The sequence below is a fragment of the Crinia signifera genome, chromosome 11 (assembly GCF_055691185.1).
Source record: "Crinia signifera chromosome 11, ASM5569118v1, whole genome shotgun sequence".
NCBI lineage: Eukaryota > Metazoa > Chordata > Amphibia > Anura > Myobatrachidae > Crinia > Crinia signifera.
The window spans coordinates 94,361,071-94,379,507 of NC_139227.1; the positions used below are offsets into that span (position 1 = coordinate 94,361,071).

Consider the following 18,437-nt stretch of genomic DNA (forward strand, 5'->3'; position numbering starts at 1 on the left):
GTATTGAGGTAACAATGGAGTGCTGGGGAAACGATGGGGTGCTGGGGAAACAATGGAGTATTGAGGGAACAATGGAGTGCTGGGGGAACAATGGAGTATTGAGGGAACAATGGAGTGCTGGGGAAACGATGGTGTGCTGGGGAAACAATGGAGTATTGAGGGAACAATGGAGTGCTGGGGAAACGATGGGGTGCTGGGGAAACAATGGAGTATTGAGGGAACAATGGAGTGCTGGGGAAACGATGGTGTGCTGGGGAAACAATGGAGTGTTGGGTAATCTGCCATGCTAGTTACTATTCACTGTAGTCCATGGATACTAAGGGGTAGATGTATGAAGCAGTGATAAGGGAGGAGAAGTGATTAAGTGCCTGGTACTTTATCACCAGCCAATCACTGCTTCATACATCTACCCCTCTGTGCTGTTGTGATTATCAATACGTTTCTAAAGATACAAGGGGCCATAATATGTAATACATGATAAAGTACCTGTAGCTGGTGCCCAGACCGTATTGCGATGGCGCCTGGGATTATTTTGTTCTTGTAGGGCCATTTCATCTTTATACCGACTATTAATAATTAATAATATTTTGTCACTGCCAGGTGTCTTTCCTGTTCAGCGACCGCGGTATTCCCGATGGACACCGGTATATGAATGGTTATGGGTCCCACACGTTCAAACTGGTGAATGCTGAAGGGACGGCCGTGTACTGTAAATTCCACTACAAGGTGGGTGTGATAGCAGTAATCCCACCCCTGGCCAAGCTGAGGGCAGTAATGGCTCCTGTAATGGCAAGCATTGTCCTGGCTCCTCCCATGTGCACTAGCATTAATTAGACCTTTACAGGGGAGGGGCATCGACAACTGCTCCGGGCACAGGTCCCATGTGAACAGAAAATACATTGATGGCAATTACAATGTGCCCGTCATTGATCTGGACTAGGGCTGTGGCTCTGAATATTGGGGTGAAAAACATGTTGGACCTTTCTTGCAGTCTAACCAAGGCATTAAGAACCTGTCGGTAGAAGAGGCGGACCGCCTTGTGGTGAGTGACCCCGATTACGGGATCCGCGACCTCTTCCAGGCCATTGCCAAGAAGGACTTCCCGTCATGGACTTTGTACATCCAGGTCATGACATTTGAGCAGGCTGAGAATTGTTCTTTCAATCCCTTCGACCTCACCAAAGTAAGTTCCGCTCGTTGTCGGGTCCCTTTGTGGACAGAGGCGGAGAATGAAATGACATTTATTGCCTAGGTCTGAGTTGTGTCATCATATTTCCTGGTGCCACTTATACTGCGCCCAACACTGTGTCATTGTGTTTAATGTATTGTGCAGTTGTGTTTTGTATTGTATAGATGTTTTATGGGTACTTCCTCATCTTTGCGGTCACCGATACGCCAGTTACTTTACCCGCTACTCAACCGCTACGTAAGGATTTTCAGCGAGGCAGTACCTCCTGTGTCCATGCTACCATTTATTACATCCAGTAAAGTTGTGGCGAGCAAAGCGAGCCCACGTGGGGACGATGATGCTATGTAAGTCCCATAGTGTAAGCGGTGGCTGCAAAGATAAGGAAGTACTGTTTTATGTATTGGGTAGTTGTGTTATGTATTATGCAGTTGTGTTATGTATTGTGCAGGTTTGTTGTCTTTTGTGGGTACTTATTTAGTATCTGGGCTGCCGATTTTTTGATTGTATGCCTTAAGTTAAGGCATACAATCAGATGCGATGCGATATCGCATCGCATACGACCATATCGCATGCGATGCGATGCCCCGATTTTTCCATAGGATTCAATGTTAAAATGGACTGAGTCCATTTTAACATGGAATTCAATGGGAAAAAGGGGTCCTTTTCATACCCCTACTATCCAAGTGGGCATGGAGTTGGATATAAACCTGTGGCGAGCGTAGCGAGCCACCGAGCCCGAAGCGTGGCGAGCGTAGCGAGCCCCACAAGGGGACGGTATTCTGTGTCCCCTCGCGGGGCTCGCTACGCTTCGGGCTCGGTGGCTCGCTACGCTCGCCACAGGTTTATATCCAACTCCATGCCCACTTGGATAGTAGGGGTATGAAAAGGACCCCTTTTCCCATTGAATTCCATGTTAAAATGAACTCAGTCCATTTTAACATTGAATCCTATGGAAAAATCGGGTCCATCGCATCGCATGGCATCGCATGGCATCGCATGCGATATGGTCGGGTGCGATGCGATGGACCCGATTTCAAAATCGGCAGCCCAGTTACTACATAAGTACCCTTTTGTGTAATTCCCAGGTATATTATGCATGCCACATGTTATGGACGGCATCGGTGCATTAGGTTATGGACGGCACAGGTAAAAGATTTGGGGAAGTTATTAACCTTAAAACACATACATAACTTTTGCAGCCATAAACACGTACGTGGAGTAACTTATTACTCCACTAATTAAAACTCATTAGCATTAATGTCTGATTATTTAAAAAAAAAAAATTGACCCTATGGACACCGCAAACGGGATAATTGCATTTAACACAACATATTTTTGTTTTTCGGTCCATAAGTGACATCTTCCAGATCTTAAGGGCCCCATACATCAGCAATTAATTGTGACAATTTTCAGATATGGAGATGATTGCCACAATTAATTTTAGATGTGTGGGCTCCCCCTTTTGGCAATCCCAATCAAAATTGCCAATCGATTGCTTAATCAGGTTTTTAAACATGTTTAATAATCTGGTGTTATCTGCAGATCTTTTTTATATGTGTGGGCATTCCCAATTCGTCTTCTTCATCTATTTACATTATGAACAGCAATCGATTGGGCAATTTCCAGATATGAAGATGCAATCTTTAGATGGAAAAATCTGCCGATCACTGAAATAAATCTGTAATGTGTGGGCAAAGTCAGATAGATTGTAAAATCCATTTATCTGGCCAAAAAATCCCTGTATCTGGAAATCCATAAATTGTGATTGCTGATGATGTAATGGATTTTACAATCTATCTGACTTTGCCCACACATTACAGATTTATTTCAGTGATCGGCAGATTTTTCCATCTAAAGATTGCATCTTCATATCTGGAAATTGCCCAATCGATTGCTGTTCATAATGTAAATAGATGAAGAAGACGAATTGGGAATGCCCACACATATAAAAAAGATCTGCAGATAATACCAGATTATTAAACATGTTTAAAAACCTGATTAGGCAATCGATTGGCAATTTTGATTGGGATTGCCAAAAGGGGGAGCCCACACATCTAAAATTAATTGTGGCAATCATCTCCATATCTGAAAATTGTCACAATTAATTGCTGATGTATGGGGCCCTTAAGTCACCTTCACCTCATGTGTTTGTACCCAGTATTCTTTCTATATCTTTAGATTTTACAACTTTTCTAGTCGACATTATCTACGAAATTAGAAAAAAATACATACAAGAATTACATACGTTAATACACACTGGGGTATTTAATTTCTGCAACATACCTAGAATTAAAAAATTATAAGGAATATTTTTAAGGCACCACTGACAAATGTTCATTCTTAACCTCAATTAAGACTACAAAGGAAATTGAGGAATTCCTATTGAGGGCGGCATCCCTCTACCAGAGGGCATCAATCTGTACAAAGCACGGCACATCTGTCCCTAGCACTCATATCTTGCTACTACTCAATTAAGAATACTAGGACACCCTCTAATGTACAACTAATGAAAGTGACATGGGCGGTAAGATCAAATTTATTTGGGGTATTTTATTACCCGTGTTCTAGGGTTAATACTGAATTCTCGCTCACCCTACAATATTCTTTATCTTTTAACAAATACTAGGATTTCCCCTTTAATGCCGCTTAGTAATAAGGACTCTGTACCTTTAATCACATTCATGGTCTATGTGTAATCAGGAATTTATTATTGTATAAAGAGAATGAAAAAAAACACCTTTATTTTGTGATAATAGAACAATGTGCTGGGTCAGACGGATTTCATATTCCTTCATCTCGTTACTGACAGCTGGACCCTATAATAAAGTACTAGCCAATTAGTCTTACACGCCAGGTGGGAGATGAGGTGGGTCAGTGTTATGCACCAGGTAGGAGATGAGGTGGGACAGTGTTACGCACCAGGTAGGAGATGAGGTGGATCAGTGTTACGCACCAGGTGGGAGATGAGGTGGGTCAGTGTTACGCACCAGGTGGGACATGAGGTGGGTCAGTGTTACGCACCAGGTGGGACATGAGGTGGGTCAGTGTTACGCACCAGGTGGGACATGAGGTGGGTCAGTGTTACGCACCAGGTGGGAGATGAGGTGGGTCAGTGTTACGCACCAGGTGGGAGATGAGGTGGGTCAGTGTTACGCACCAGGTGGGAGATAAGGTGGATCAGTGTTACGCACCAGGTGGGAGATAAGGTGGATCAGTGTTACGCACCAGGTGGGAGATGAGGTGGGTCAGTGTTACGCACCAGGTGGGTGATGAGGTGGGTCCATGTTACGCACCAGGTGGGAGATGAGATGGGTCAGTGTTACGCACCAGGTGGGAGATGAGATGGGTCAGTGTTACGCACCAGGTGGGAGATGAGATGGGTCAGTGTTACGCACCAGGTGGGAGATGAGATGGGTCAGTGTTACGCACCAGGTGGGAGATGAGATGGGTCAGTGTTACGCACCAGGTGGGAGATGAGGTGGGTCAGTGTTACGCACCAGGTGGGTGATGAGGTGGGTCCATGTTACACACCAGGTGGGAGATGAGATGGGTCAGTGTTACGCACCAGGTGGGAGATGAGATGGGTCAGTGTTACGCACCAGGTGGGAGATGAGATGGGTCAGTGTTACGCACCAGGTGGGAGATGAGGTGGGTCAGTGTTACGCACCAGGTGGGAGATGAGGTGGGTCAGTGTTACGTACCAGGTGGGAGATGAGGTGGGTCAGTGTTACGTACCAGGTGGGAGATGAGGTGGGTCAGTGTTACGTACCAGGTGGGAGATGAGGTGGGTCCATGTTACGCACCAGGTGGGAGATGAGGTGGGTCCATGTTACGCACCAGGTGGGAGATGAGGTGGGTCAGTGTTACGCACCAGGTGGGAGATGAGGTGGGTCAGTGTCACGCACCAGGTGATAGATCAGGTGGGTCAGTGTTATGCATCAGGTAGGTGGACTCTATGGTGACAGGCCCGTTCTCCTAGTGACACCAGGTTGTATGTCTCCATGTTGCTAGGTAACACACTGACCACACGTGTGCCTGTAGCGTGTGTGAACCCATGAGCTAATCCAAGCTGTGCTCTGCAGGTCTGGCCCCATAAGGATTACCCTCTCATCCCTGTGGGGAGACTCGTGCTGGACAGGAACCCTGAAAATTACTTTGCAGAGGTGGAGCAGATTGCATATGACCCCAGCAACATGCCCCCTGGAATAGAGCCGAGCCCAGATAAGATGCTGCAGGTAAGATAATGGTACTGTCCCTCTCTACGTGGTTCTCTGACTGACACTAGTGGGGGTACACTCTGTGTAATGCTCTGCAGGTGACATGGTGGGGTACACTCTGTGTAATGCTCTGCAGGTGACATGGTGGGGGTACACTCTGTGTAATGCTCTGTAGGTGACATGGTGGGGGTACACTCTGTGTAATGCTCTGCAGGTGACATGGTGGGGGTACGACTCTGTGTAATGCTCTGCAGGTTACATGGTGGGGGTACACTCTGTGTAATGCTCTGCAGGTGACATGGTGGGGGTACGACTGTGTAATGCTCTGCAGGTTACATGGTGGGGGTACACTCTGTGTAATGCTCTGTAGGTGACATGGTGGGGGTACACTCTGTGTAATGCTCTGCAGGTGACATGGTGGGGGTACCACTCTGTGTAATGCTCTGCAGGTGACATGGTGGGGGTACCACTCTGTGTAATGCTCTGCAGGTGACATGGTGGGGGTACACTGTGTAATGCTCTGCAGGTGACATGGTGGGGGTACACTCTGTGTAATGCTCTGTAGGTGACATGGTGGGGGTACACTCTGTGTAATGCTCTGCAGGTGACATGGTGGGGGTACACTCTGTGTAATGCTCTGCAGGTGACATGGTGGGGGTACACTCTGTGTAATGCTCTGCAGGTGACATGGTGGGAGTACACTCTGTGTAATGCTCTGCAGGTGACATGGTGGTGGTACACTCTGTGTAATGATCTGCAGGTGACATGGTGGGGGTACACTCTGTGTAATGCTCTGCAGGTGACATGGTGGGAGTACACTCTGTGTAATGCTCTGCAGGTGACATGGTGGTGGTACACTCTGTGTAATGATCTGCAGGTGACATGGTGGGGGTACACTCTGTGTAATGCTCTGCAGGTAACAGTGTGGGATTATGCTGGGTGTAATACTCTGCAAGTAACATTGTGGGGTTACTCTGGGTGTAATACTCTGCATGTAACAGGGTGGGATTATGCTGGGTGTAATACTCTGCAAGTAAAATGGTGGGGTTACTCTGGGTGTAATACTCTGCAGGTAACAGGGTGGGATTATGGTTATAAATTTCTCACTCTGGTCTCTCTTACTGCATTCCTCCCAACCGTCCCGTTTACCACAGGAACGTCCTGGTTTACGGGGACGTTTCCGCGGCCCGTTGTGGGCCAGCAGTGTCCCGCGGTTGCAGGGGGGCAGTTGTGAGTCCCCGCTGCCACCCTCTTGGCAGCGGGGTATAGACGCTGTGCATGCGCACAGCATCTATTCCCCGCAGGCAGAGGGGCAGCAGTGGCAAAATGGGGCGTGGCCCCGCGCAAGTTCCACGATTTGAAGGCCACGCCCCCGACATTTCGGGTGAGCGAAGGTCTCCCTGGACCACCAATAAAAGTTGGGAGGTATGTTACTGTCCACTCTCCCAGAGGCCTCTCATAACATTTTGTGGAGTTAAATTCATATGAGGCTCTCATGAGGTGCCACCCACTACTTATATACAACAACAATTTGTAGTAAAAAAAGAAAATAAGGGATACTTCCTCATCTTTGTGGCCACCGATTCCGCTACGGAACTTACGTAGTGTTTAGCAGCACAACTTTACTAAAGGTAATAGATGTGGACACAGGAGGGTGGCCGAGCCGTGGTCGCAAAGATGAGGAGCCTACCGACTCCTGATTGCCCGCTAGGCAGCCTGTGGGCCAATCAAAACATGTGGGCGAGGCTTATCGGGTGTCGGGGCGTAGCTATGCTCTGTGTCCACTTTGAAAATGAAACCAAAGCAAAACATCAGTTTTGCTATGCCATCGATGGAGGGAAACCATCTGGTTCTCCCTCATCGCTGACAAAAGTATTCAACATCGGCCATAAACCATCGATGATTTTGAATCATCCATGGTTGATGGCCATCCCTACGCATAGTACCTCCCGCCCATAGTCTGTTACTAACCTTGGACATCATGTTGTTTCTTTCAGGGTCGTCTCTTCTCCTACCCGGACACCCACAGGTATCGCCTGGGTGCAAATTATCTGCATATACCAGTCAACCGGTCACGGGGGGCAAATGTCTCCAACTACCAGAGGGACGGCCCCATGTGTATCTTCAGTGCTCCAAGTAAGGGCGAGCTGCCATACCTGACACGTATGTGTGCTCCTGCTGTATACCCATATACATCATATATAAATTATCCCCATACATGTATGTGTGCCTGTGTACATCCTGTATACCCTATACATCATCGGGGCCGCCATTAGGGGGGTGCTGTGGGTACAGCTGTCCCGGGCCCAGCCTGAGAGAGACGGGCTCAAGCCACTAATTTTGTCCACTGCACCCCCCTCCGCTGTGCTGCCTGTGCTGCTCAGTGTCTGAATGAAGCCCTGCAGGCTTCTTCACATCAGGACGCTGGCAGCCAATTAATATGCAGCACGGGGTGGTAAGCCATTCAGAGCTAGTGTACTGTAAGCCATTTAGAGCAGCTGCTGGTACATGAGCTCTGATTGGCTCACCACCCAGTGCCGCATGTTAACTGAACGCCAGCATCCTGAATCTGTCCGGGAGCAGGGCTTCGTTCAGCCACTGAGCAGCGCAGGCAACACAGCGGAAGGGGGGATGGGGAGCCAGGCGGTAAGTGAAAAGGGGGGCCCGGAATAGAAACCAGTCCCGGCCCCAAAATTCCTGGTGGTAGCCCTGTACATCATATATACATTATGCCCATACATGTATGTGTGCCTGTGTACATGCTAATATTCTGGAATGGCAGGGAGGCTCACAAAAATGTAACGATCCACCCAGACCCCCAGGAAGGTGGGCAAGTCCCCTGCTTTCCCTGGAGAAACCCAGCACCCTCCCCTTTGCCACCCACAACAGAGTACGGAAGAGGGGGCAGCAATGTATGGAAGTATAAATACAGGGGTGTCTGGAGACCTGCGCTTTGCCTGTTGTGCGGTGAGAGAAAGGCTGTCTAGACGTTGATGTGTATAACAAATGGTTTATTGAATAAAGCAAGAAAAAAACAACAATATTCTGCAAAGTGGCAGGTATTGGGTTAAATGCAGGGCTTAAAGTGCTCCTGGAGAGGTGGTGGAACTCCGTTCCCCTAACACAGACCCCCCCCCCCCCCCCCCCATTAGGCAGAGCCTAGACCAGTGCCAGGGAGTTTGTGCCCTACCACCCATAAAGGGACAATGGTCCCACAATACATATTAGCACAATCGTATACACATTACAACGCATGTAGTGCCCTTGATTCATATTAAATCACACAGTGATGCTTCTTATACACATAATGTCCACAATTGTTCATCTTAACTTTACATTACATATGCCAAGTCAGAAGAAGAAACCATTGGGACAGGCTTTCTTTTGGAATTACTGTTTAGGACTGTGGTAGAGGTGGAACTCAGTTCCCCCTACCATTAGAGGTGGTGGAACTCAGTTCCCCCCAGTTCCCCCTCACTTTAACCCCTGGTTAAATGTGCCAAAGAAGCTGGGGGGGGGGGGGGGAGGGGGGAAAAAAAGGGGGGGTGGTTGTCGGCTCACTGTTGCACCTGAAGAGGTGTCTGCAGCCTGGCTGACTAGGTAACAAGAGGTAAAACAATCGGGGCGAATGTGTGCAATAACTGTTTTAATGTTCACAGAATTGCATGCCTTTAGTTAAGAATAGGGGAGGGAAGAACCATGTAATAATGTCCTGGAGGTTCCCTCTAGCGGATGAATGAAATGAAAGTCCGGGGGGGTTTGAGGATGTCACACTGATAGCTGGTGATGGTGCAATTAGTGTCACCAGTGGCTGGCGTCCCTGCACTGCTGGTGGTGCACTAGCACATACCTTTAATCCTTGGCTTTCTCTCTGACTGTCCCATGTAGTTCCAGTCTGTGTGCGCCTGCAGGACGCTGTCTGTTCCCCACGCTGCTTCTAACACTGGTATCCGCTACTTCCGGGTTCTGCCTGTCAGCATAAGCCGGGAGCGCGGTACAGCGGAGTAGCGTGCGCCCGACTCCCTTGTTGGAGGGAGGAGACTTGGTGAGTGTAGGGTATAGCTCCAACGCGTGTCGACCTGCTGGAGGTCTTCTTCAGGGAGAGTGTGTAAGCTGTAAGGGAGTTGAATCCTTATATTGGCTGTTCGTGAATGCACGGTGGCCATCTTGGATGCTGGAAAGCCTGCCCTGACTGAGAAAGCTCATTGTATATGCGTCCAAACGGCCGGTGGCCATCTTGGTTAAGGGAAAAATGCCCTTAACGTATGTAAAGGCTGGTGGAAATGAACTGTTTTGTATAAATGGAAGGTGGTCACCTTCTTTAGGGGAAAGGTCCTTGCATATGTGGGGGGTACTGTGCATTAAAGGGTGAAAGAATAAATAAAAAAAAATAAAAAAATATAAATAAAAATAAATTAAAATAAAAATAGAAATAGAAAAAATAAAAATAATAATAAAAATAAAATAATAATAATGGGTTAAACGGCACTCTTGACCTCCTGGGTTTGCTGTATGGAAGGTACATAATGGGGATCTTCCTGAATATGGACTACTTATCTTGTTTTAATTAATCTTGTTTTAATTACATTGTGCTGATAGACCTGATCTCATTATCAATGTTCAGGCCTCTTGGAGTCAGTGTTTTTAATATATACATCCATCTGAGCTCCTCTTTGTTGATGGTCTTAATATAGTCCCCCCCTCTCCAATTTTTGTTGACTATCTTTATCCCTAAAATGGATAATGCATTGGGATTGCTCTCATGTCTATCTTTAAAGTGTTGGGACAAACTATGTGTCTCCTTTCCGTTACATATGTTCCGCATATGTTCACCAATTCGTACTTTCAACTTTCTAATGGTCCGACCTACATATTGAAGACCGCACGGACAGCTCGCTAGATATATCACGCCCGTGCTATTGCATGTAATGTAGTCTGTGATCCGGAAAGACTGCAGGCGCACTGTTAATGGCGATTAAATATGACCAGAGAGACAATAAGTGAAAAGCGCAGGTTACGTAATAAGTCCGCAACCTGCGTACCCTTTATACCTAACTACATGCGAACAAAACGTAGCGCAGCGTAGCGTACCTTTGATTGTATATTGTACACCAAGAACCAATACCTTAATAAGAGATTCCTTCGCAGTAATTTGTCTCTAATCTGCGAATATACCTTTAAGGACAGTGTCCGTAATATACCTTTATCGCTAAATGCGAATAACAGACACAAACCACAGTATAGAAGTAAGGACATAAGAACTCCATAAAAAGGTTGTATTTAAGTCCCTAATGGACAAAAGGGGGGTTACAGGAATAGAAAATACAGGTTTAACAAGTGATACAATATGCTAACAATGAATACTAAACAGGCTCTGCTAAGGGGAAAGAATACAGATACAAGACACAACCAGCCAATCAATACAATAAGGATAAATACCGTTAATGCAACCGTTACCCGTCTCATTAAATATGCGAAGCGCAGTCCGGTCAGAGCTCACTATCGTTCAGGGCTGAACTATAGTCCGGTAGACAGTCAGGGAAAGGTAGATGTGCCGAAGAGACTTTGGCTGCTCTGGGTCGCCTATCTTATAGGGTCAGAAAGGGGAGGTCAAAGGCCGTTCTCATTGGTCAGAGGTCGTATGTCAGGTCAGCTGTGATTGGGGGGTAAGATGATACACCTGGTTTGACTAGGTCCAGGGGAGTGAACTTTAAGAGTCCTTTGTTTGGTGGTTTCGGCGTCAGCAGTGATAAGAACTGGTTTCATCTAGATTCCTTTGTTACATTCTTTCAACAGAAACTGTCCCTGGAATATGGATTATGTCCATAACTGTCGAGCCGTGTATATTGTGAAATATTCGCAATGACCGGAATACTACGCATAAGAAACGGAACGGAACGGTACTAAACATGATACAGACAGATGTATGCAGGGCTAACTAAGCTATGTGTGGCGTTCTAAACCTTTAACTATATTTTATTTAGTGTCAGTATGTTATTATGAATTTATGTGTGATAGTATGGCTACTCTTCTGGTCCACTTTGTCACACATACTCGGGTATGGAAACTTTATTTGCGCAACTCTGCGAACCAAAATGGCGGCCATACTATCCTAAAATGGCGTGTGTGTAACTCGACTTCCATAGTCCACCCTTTAACAGTAAATATAAAACTGTTACATAAAAAAACATTTTACACGACAATACAGAAATTCATAATCCTAACAAAAAAATTGGGACCCATGAAATAAACATATAAGGGGAGTAAACCATCTGCTCTTGGCCGATCCAGGATCACGGATAAACGATGGGCCGCATTTATCGAACAATCTACTCAGGGTCACGAAGGATAATGTACAATTTTGGGATAAAAATAAAAACAAGGGAGGTTACGACATATACACGTTTTTCAGATATGGCATCCTTTGGTAGGTATTGTTTGTGACAACAGACCCTTGAACTCTTTGTTGTTTCTCTTTTTGGTATGCTTTTAAGTATGATGGTATTATCACCATCAAACATCCGGTCCTGGGTAATGTGTCAGGTTTATAGATTCTACCTTGACCTAAACTGGGACGGGTAACACACTCTCAGAACTCTGTATCGTCCGTCCAATGCCTGGCAGCACTGCGGCGGCGGTATCCTTGATTTTGAAGATAAGAACGGATAGTGGGGGGGGAGACAATAGAGAAAACAATAGAGAAAACTGAGAAAGGAAAAGATTTTTTGTTAGTGATCCTTCCAACCTGTTACCAGTGGGGTGTGTCACAGTCCCTTTTGTAGCTTGTACAGGTTGCTTGACCTTAGCTGCTCTCCAGTCCTCCCGAAATGGTGCCTCTTAGCGATTTCTTTCTTTCGCCCTCGAGTGTCAGGACCTTCTGGCTTTCTGTTCCTTTGGCAGTAGGACGAACGTACCCGAATCTCTCTCTCTGCGACTTTGTTATTGAGGTAGTGCTGGTCAACAAGATTTGGGGTGGTTCTTTCCAAAGGTCTATCAAGCAACCTGTATATGGCAAAGCAGGGGAAACAACAACATCTCCTGGTTCATGGTTATGACAGTTCACAACAGGTGTCAACAAAGTCCTTTTGCTGCAGTTTTCCAGGTGTGGATACATCACTTGCATTTGTGGTCTAGGATCTCCTTGTGGGATTACCCTAACCTGTGGCTGCCCGCCAAGCAATGTTTCGATGGGGACAAATGAGGTGGAGTTCTGAGAGTGATTCTACTACTACAAAAAGAGATTATGGGGTGTACCATCAGTCCCTGAAGGTTCACACATGACTTAAACCTTTCATATATATATTTGCATACTCAAGGGTGCTTCTGGGCTGCCATATCTATACACACAAACATCAACATATATATATATATATATATAAAAAAAAAATAACTTAAATGCTTCTAGAGTGGACTGTACAAAGCCAATTTTGTATTACCTGCAGAGGATCCTGCTGGAGGAGGGATGTGGAGATGGCTCTGTGGGAACAGCCGTTGCAGTTTCTTTCCCCCAGACAAGTAAGGCATGATCCTGTCGTCTTACCTGTCTGTGGGCACACTATAATTTCGGACTAATTTTTCCACCTACCTTCCCTGTCAAGACAAGTCAGGCCATGGGCTATCTCTGTCCTGACAGTTTGGCATGTTCTCAGAGTCACTGGTTTTCCTTGTCCATCTTTCTATTCCTGTCCACATCCCTTCTCCTTCCAGACTGCTTCTCCTGCAGGGGACACAAATCTTGTATTTCTATGTGAATATACTGACATTTACAGGGGGAACACAAACATTATCCGCAGAGCGCATGGCTCACCCAGCTGCCTTGCCAGCATGTTCATTATCAAGTGACACTGAATCCTCATCGAAGATGTGGGCTTTACACTTGATAACAGCCACTCTGTCCGGCAGCTGTGTGACTGTCAGAAATCTTTTAAACTTACAACGCTTGCGCCACTGGAGTGCCAGCTACTGAAACAAAACATCTGAGGCGCCATAGGGCCTAAGAGCTTCTGTATTACCCCAACAAACATACTTGGAGTCGGCATGAATATTGGCTGTTTTTTCTCTCTCAGCTCGCAGTACTACTAATGAGACTGCTGTTGCTGAGTGAGACGTCCAATGGGTTCAGCCTCTACTATGCCTTTTCCATCTATTACGGTATAGCCAGTGTACAATTTTTCCCTCTCGGTGTTGTGGAAAGAACGAGGGAGAGAAAAAAAAAATGAATTACCTCTTCCAATGGGTTGTTACCACCCTTTGGGGGCATGCTGCAAAAGGTCTGATTCGAACATGTCATGCAATCATATTCGTCTCGGCTCCCACTAAATTCCACCATTCCAGCAACCTCAGCACCAATCTACCCTTTGTGCCTTGGCGGGCACACCTGGTAAGAGTGTTGCTGGGTTTACAATATTACCCATTTTACTGGTAACATCAATGCAAGTTCCCATTTAGTGAACTTGGCTGATGAATATTTTTCACATGTTTAGGCAGAATTTTAGGAGTGTCCAGACTATATGAGGAGCATAAACAGTTAAAACACACCCCAACACCACATTCTCAGTTTTGTATACCGGTAGTGCTATGGCAACTACACTGTGTAGACAAGTATGAAGTGCTTAAGTAATAGGGTTTAATTGTACACTGCAGTACGACATTGGTCAGGCTGGCATCGCCAGGTTTCTTACGTCACTATATCTGTCGCCCCCTCAGCAGGTCTAATATTCTAAATCACATGGTCCCTTGTGTCAGTTTTACCCATGGCAAAAGGCTGTAATCAGGCCTGTTTCTTCTTCTTTACTATCCACATTTGTCTGTGAAGACATGGGTTTTGCGATTGTACCTATTTATATGTAAATGCGTTTTACAACCCTTTTCATTCTTTGTAGAAGGGGAATGCTTTGTGCATTACTTGGACTGCTTTTCACAAGATGGTGGCTGTGGTTGCCCTGGGTAACATTAGGAGCAATGCTTAAAGTTATTGGGACTTTGTTCAAGATTTATTGAAAAATATATTGTGACTACTCGCTTTATGGGGTATCGCATATTCACAATGGGTATTTTTCTCTGCTGGGAGTGCGACAGATTTTTCGAACTATTTTTCTATGATTTGTGGGTTTATGGTTACTAATGTGTCCCAGATTTCCCTCCCCCTCCCTTGTTCAGGCGCAACCGCAATCCGTCCTGAGATACCTTATGTCCTGCCTCAGGAGGATACACCAGAAGTTGTCTATCGCCAACTGCTGGTGCTGTGGATGAGGAAAGGACATAACAATAGATCATTAACCCATTGTATTGGTATTTACCCATTTGTGGGCCGTAAGGACAGTGTGCGATCTTGCAAGACCCGGGGGAGGGGCTTGGTGGCTTTCTGAGGTTTCTGGAACAGAAAAGTAGGGAAAGGAGAAAAAAAAATGGAAAAAGAGAGAGAAAAACTCAAAAAGGGTAGAAAATATTAATGACAGTAATGTGTACATTTATTTTCAACCGAAAATTTTTCTTTTATTTTGATGACACCAGGATTTAGCACTATGGGGGAATTGGCTCTCAACTATTTGGTTCTTACCCTTTTCAACTCCTGTTCTGATTTGTAAGCCCTCCCTTTCTTTCTGTTTCCCAGTGTGGTTGTGACTATGGGCTGTGTCTAGGGGTATTTAGCTAAAAGTTCCCTTTTGGGAACCTTGTTATTTCACTGGGTATTTTTCCAGCTCAACCTCAGATTTCGAATGGTGAAGCTGTACTTTGGGGCGCTATACTTTCTGTTTTTAACGGGGTTTCTATTGAAGCTATGGTTGCCATTGATCCTGTGTCCTTCCCATCTTTAGTTCAAAGGGAACTCGGTATTTGTGCTATAGTTTTTAGCTACCTTAGATGGATTTGACTCTATAATAGTGGAATACAACATTAGCCTCTGAGGACTGTCCAGCATATCTTGCACTTCTTGTGTAAGATTTCTAGGAGTGTCCAGAAATACCCCATCAGGGGTGCAATAGATGACACATCCCATTTTACATAGTAAATCTCTACCCAGGAGGTTAGTCGGGGCCGCTGCAGCCAACAGAAAAGAGTGTTTGGTATGCAGAGGCCCGCTTGTAACATCTGCTGGTTTCGTCAGTGGGTAATGCTGTATTTTTCCTGTTACCCCAATTGCTGCTACTAATTGCTTGGCACAACCTAGACCCGGAGGGAATGTTGTTAACGGGTTTGATACAAAAAGAACTTTATATTTAAACTATTCCACTTACCCATATCTGAGGCTCCTCCCTCAGATATTGTCTTATGTTACCTGGATGTGGGGTGTATGTGTGTCCTACTCCCTGTTTGCATATATGTGTCATGCTTAGGGCGGCGTTGGCTACTAGGTGGGGCTATGGCTATGTGTTGAGACCTACCTGTCTTCTCCCATTGTGTCTCTCAGTTACTTACATATGTGTTATGTTTTCTATGGTTACTTACCCTGCAATGTCTGGCTATGTGTCCATTGTTTCCACATTTGAAACATACTATTTGGTTTTGTCTTTCTGTCATAAATCGTTTGTCCAGATCAACAGCAGATTTCTTTAAAGTGTGTATTGACATCTGTCTGCCGTTGGGGTGAATGGTTTCTATGTTGGTTCTCAGATTTTCCCTAAGACCTTGTATCAGCACAGAGACAATCCCTCCCTTAAGATGTATGTTGTCCCTGGGGCTGGGGATACCAGAGTGTTTTGGCAACGCCTGTAAAGCACGGTTGAAATATCCGCTGGTGGACTCACCATCTTTCTGTGTGATGGTGAACCCTAGGGTATTTTCAACCGTCGCTGGGAAATATACACCCAATTGTATATTTATTAGGCGTATATTTTCCTGGTTGCCCTGTTCAGTTAAAATCTTATCGCCCTCCACACCACTGTCTCGAATGAACTTCTGGACATCTATGTGTGAAGGGAGGCAAGCTCTCAACATGTATCGCCAATCCTTATTGGTGGGCTCATCTGAATTTCCTCGCTCCCTTACAAATTTCTGACACTTTGCCAGATCTTTGCTGGGATCAGGGAAATTTTTGATGATTGAATGACGTTCCAATCGTGTCCATGTATTGTGCATGTTACTATCCTTTACAGGCATTACCTCATCCCCGTCTCCCCGTCCACAAGGAGGTTCCACTGTGTGCAGAGGGTGGATCTGTATCCCCCCTGCACCATTGGACAACATCCCAGGAGCAACTATCTCTGTGTTGTGTTGTGTGTACTTACCTGTGTCTCCAATCGTGTACCTGGCATCAGCCATCTCCTCGACCAGAATGGCAGCAGCAGCTTGGGCTGTCTCAGCCTCTCTCTCCTTTCTGCTAGCTTCGCAAGGGATGGCTGATGTCAGGCATCTCCCTTCTGGATCTATATCTTGCTTATAGGGGGTAAAAACAGGGTACAAGTTAGCAATGGATACATTATTACTCATGTCTTTCTTATGAGTCATTAACCCCTTCGGCACATATGGGGGTGGGGGAGCTGATTCTATTGTGGCAGCGGTTGCATTTTTATTGTGGCTGATTGCGTCAAGTATTGCCAGACCTCTGGTTCCCCATTGTTCCTGTCCTTCCTTCTGCCACAATTTAAGAATATCTATATGCTTCACTCTCTCCTTACGACTGGAGAGTAGGCATATTTCATCTTTTACTGCTGATAAGATTTCTGGATCGAAGCTACCAACACTGGGAAATTCTAACTTGCTGCCTTGTGTCATTTTTCTCCATTTATTTTGGTAAACAACTGCGAGTTCACCGTGCTTCCTGCACATAATAAAAGCAGCCGATCCTTTTGGCCGGCTTGCTTCCTCCCTAACATGCACGTTATCACAGCGTGACCCGTTATTACCCATAATTACAGGAATAAACGTTCACAGCTTAATAGATATCGGTGGGTTATTAATTGTCTGAGAGCTCCCCAAACACTCACTTCTACAGCTTCCTAGAACATCCCACAGTCAAGCAGGTGTGAAGGATACGAGGTACGATACTCAATCACCAAGTCTTTCAACTAGCAGCGAACTTCTAGCCAACTTGCTTGGTGCGGCACAATTTTTCCAGGGTATAACAAACTTGTTTTCCTATACCCCCAAAAATTGGATTTCTAAAGTAGCTAATCGGAAACAAGTGCGTTCCGATGTATCTTCTTGTACCCTCCTAGCGGAATCAATTCCACTGAAGGGGCAGTTCCTATGGGCACGTCGTCACGTGAACCCTGTCCTAACTGGACTGTCCTACACTGGACTACACTGCGCTTGAGTCGTGCCGTCACACACCCGTTCGCCTCAGTTATTTTTCACACTGGGCGCTGGTTACACCTTGGTCTTATGCATATATTTGAAATATTTCTGTACAGAAAATCTTCCCAGGCTGGTAGCTTTTCACTAGATACTTATGCAGGTATAAATCCCTTATAATACGCTATAGGAATCTATTAAAATAATGCTTGAGTTGCTTGCTTATGAGAAAATGAACAAAAGAAAAAAACTTATTTTCTCTTTATTAAATCACCGCCCCATCCACAGTATATTACTATACTGTTTTAAATAAGGCTAGTGGTTCAATACTGTTCACCTTTGAGTTCCTATGTGTGCTGCATGTGCAGTACCAATGAACAGCCACGTGTGTACGTGCGTTGCTCACAGGCCGCCGATGAATCGGCCACCCACGTGTTCTATAGTGTATTTGCAAGGTTGCACTCGGGTTTCGCTATACGCAGTAATTGCGCCTAAATGTGGAATAAATCCCTTAACTCCGTCCGAAAGTTACGTATCAAGATGCGAAATAAATCCCGCACTTAATCCGTAAATCACGTACAAAGATGCGAAAATTTCCCGATATGGGCACGTGCGCACGCACCTTGCGTAATACACAATAGACGCTTTACGTTACTGCAAAAGGCCCAGGGCTTGTCGCCACGTGGCGGAGTCTCTGGTTTTGCAGTAACTAACAATAAAAGTTATAGTTTTGCACAGAGGGGATCCTCTATGTACTATAATAAACACAGACTCCACGTGTGCGAACCTTATCGCAC

General features: G+C 45.6%; 1 protein-coding gene across 5 annotated transcripts in view; it reads left to right on the plus strand.

Annotated features, from left to right (window-relative positions):
* The window catches only part of LOC146044981 (catalase-like), a 56,858-nt gene that overhangs the window by 24,577 nt on the left and 13,844 nt on the right, over window positions 1-18,437 (plus strand). For all 5 annotated transcript variants that reach the window (XM_083163661.1, XM_083163663.1, XM_083163662.1 and 2 more), the window contains exons 6-9: window positions 601-726; window positions 992-1,183; window positions 5,272-5,424; window positions 7,404-7,542. In XM_083163661.1, coding sequence (XP_083019787.1) covers window positions 601-726; window positions 992-1,183; window positions 5,272-5,424; window positions 7,404-7,542 — 610 coding nt within the window. The remainder of the gene's footprint in view (window positions 1-600; window positions 727-991; window positions 1,184-5,271; window positions 5,425-7,403; window positions 7,543-18,437) is intronic.